Source organism: Hipposideros armiger, unplaced genomic scaffold, assembly GCF_001890085.2.
Source record: "Hipposideros armiger isolate ML-2016 unplaced genomic scaffold, ASM189008v1 scaffold_84, whole genome shotgun sequence".
NCBI lineage: Eukaryota > Metazoa > Chordata > Mammalia > Chiroptera > Hipposideridae > Hipposideros > Hipposideros armiger.
The window spans coordinates 1,633,032-1,634,547 of record NW_017731434.1 but is presented as its reverse complement, the minus strand read 5'-3'; the positions used below and the strand labels follow the sequence as shown (position 1 = coordinate 1,634,547).

The 1,516-nt window shown below is 34.0% G+C and overlaps 1 protein-coding gene across 1 annotated transcript in view; it reads right to left on the bottom strand.

Moving 5' to 3' along the window:
- Positions 1-1,516, bottom strand: part of ACADM (acyl-CoA dehydrogenase medium chain) — a 29,309-nt gene that overhangs the window by 8,400 nt on the left and 19,393 nt on the right. The window contains 2 exon segments of the mRNA XM_019644061.1: positions 581-676; positions 1,252-1,392. Of these exon segments, the coding sequence (XP_019499606.1) occupies positions 581-676; positions 1,252-1,392 (237 nt within the window).

Sequence of the window (1,516 nt, the reverse complement as noted above, 5' to 3'; positions counted from 1 at the left end):
GTTCAAATGTAAATACATTCATTTTCATCTAAATATTTGAAAATTATCTCTCTCAGCTTCAGTTTCCTGGTCTTAAATGGACATTGTACTACTACCAAAACAAGGGTGATACTGGGAAAATTGGATGATATATTTACAGTAAAACCTTGGATTGAGAGTAACTTGGTTTGCGAGGGTTCCACAAGATGAACAAACATTTCTAATACATCTTTTAACTTGGTAAACAAGCAAAGTACGAGCAATGTCTTGCAATACGAGTAGTTTGTTTCCAGAACGAATTATGCTCGAAACCAAGGTATTGCTGTAAAATGTGTAGCACAGTATCAGGGATACAACAGGCACTCAATTGATATGAGCTGTTCATTTTCTTCTTTAATTAACATAACTCCCTAAGTGGACAATAGTTAGTGGCAAAGTCTAAGGAAAATCTATTCTTGAAACTCATCTTGATAGAGCACATTATCTTCTTGTTACCAAAGAAGAAATAAATTAGTTCATACTTAAAAGATAATTTTCAAATATTTAGATGAAAATGAATGTATTTACATTTGAACAAAGCAAGTACAATTATTAAAATTACCTCTACAAGCAGCCTTCCAAAAGTTTTCCTCTCCAGGGCATACTTGGTAGCTTCATCCAAAGCTCTCTGTGCTAGTCCCACAGCACCAGCTGCTACCTAGGATTTTAACATTTTACAAAGCAGAAGTTCATGTTGTCTGTAAAACATATATATATATATACTGGCTACTTGCCTAACAGTCTATAAATTAAGGATTATACAGAGAGATGACCTATAGCTTAAGGCAGCAAGAAAAAGTGGGGGTGGGGAGAGAGAAACGCAAGCATTTAAATTATTTATGCATTAAAGGTTAATGGAAGGCATTTGTGAGGCACAGGATCACAGCCTAGAGACAAATCATTCCAACTGTTTAGCAAAGGAAAGCTTCTTAGAGGAAATATTCCTAATGGGTGAGAGAAGAGGAAATGAGTACATATCAGCAGGAATAATGAAATTACATGTGAACTGCCTCTATAAATCTAGCAGCAAGCAACTATAGTAATTCTGGATCTGCTAAAATAATTTCTGTAACAGGCAGCAAGAGTTGACGGATTCTAAAAAATAAAGTCTCTCTCCATCGTTAATAAAAGCAGGTATTAAAAAATAAACACCAAGCATTCAATGTTAAAATAAAACTACTCAAATGCAACAAATAAAAGATCGTATAAAGATTATCAAGTCATAATACTTACTGGAGGTCTGGTTTTATCAAAAGCTCCCATGGCAATTTTGAAACCAGCTCCTTCACCAATTAAAACATTTTCTTTAGGCACTTTCACATCTTCAAAGACAATTCCTCTTGTATCTGAACATCTCTGGCCCATATTTAATTCCTAATCAAGGAAAACAATATATATTAAGGAACATTTTTTGAGCTAGCATAAATTTTGGCTTAAACCATTTCTTTATGACTTTCTGTAATTGTCTAAAACAGTGGTCAACAAACTATGGCTTGCA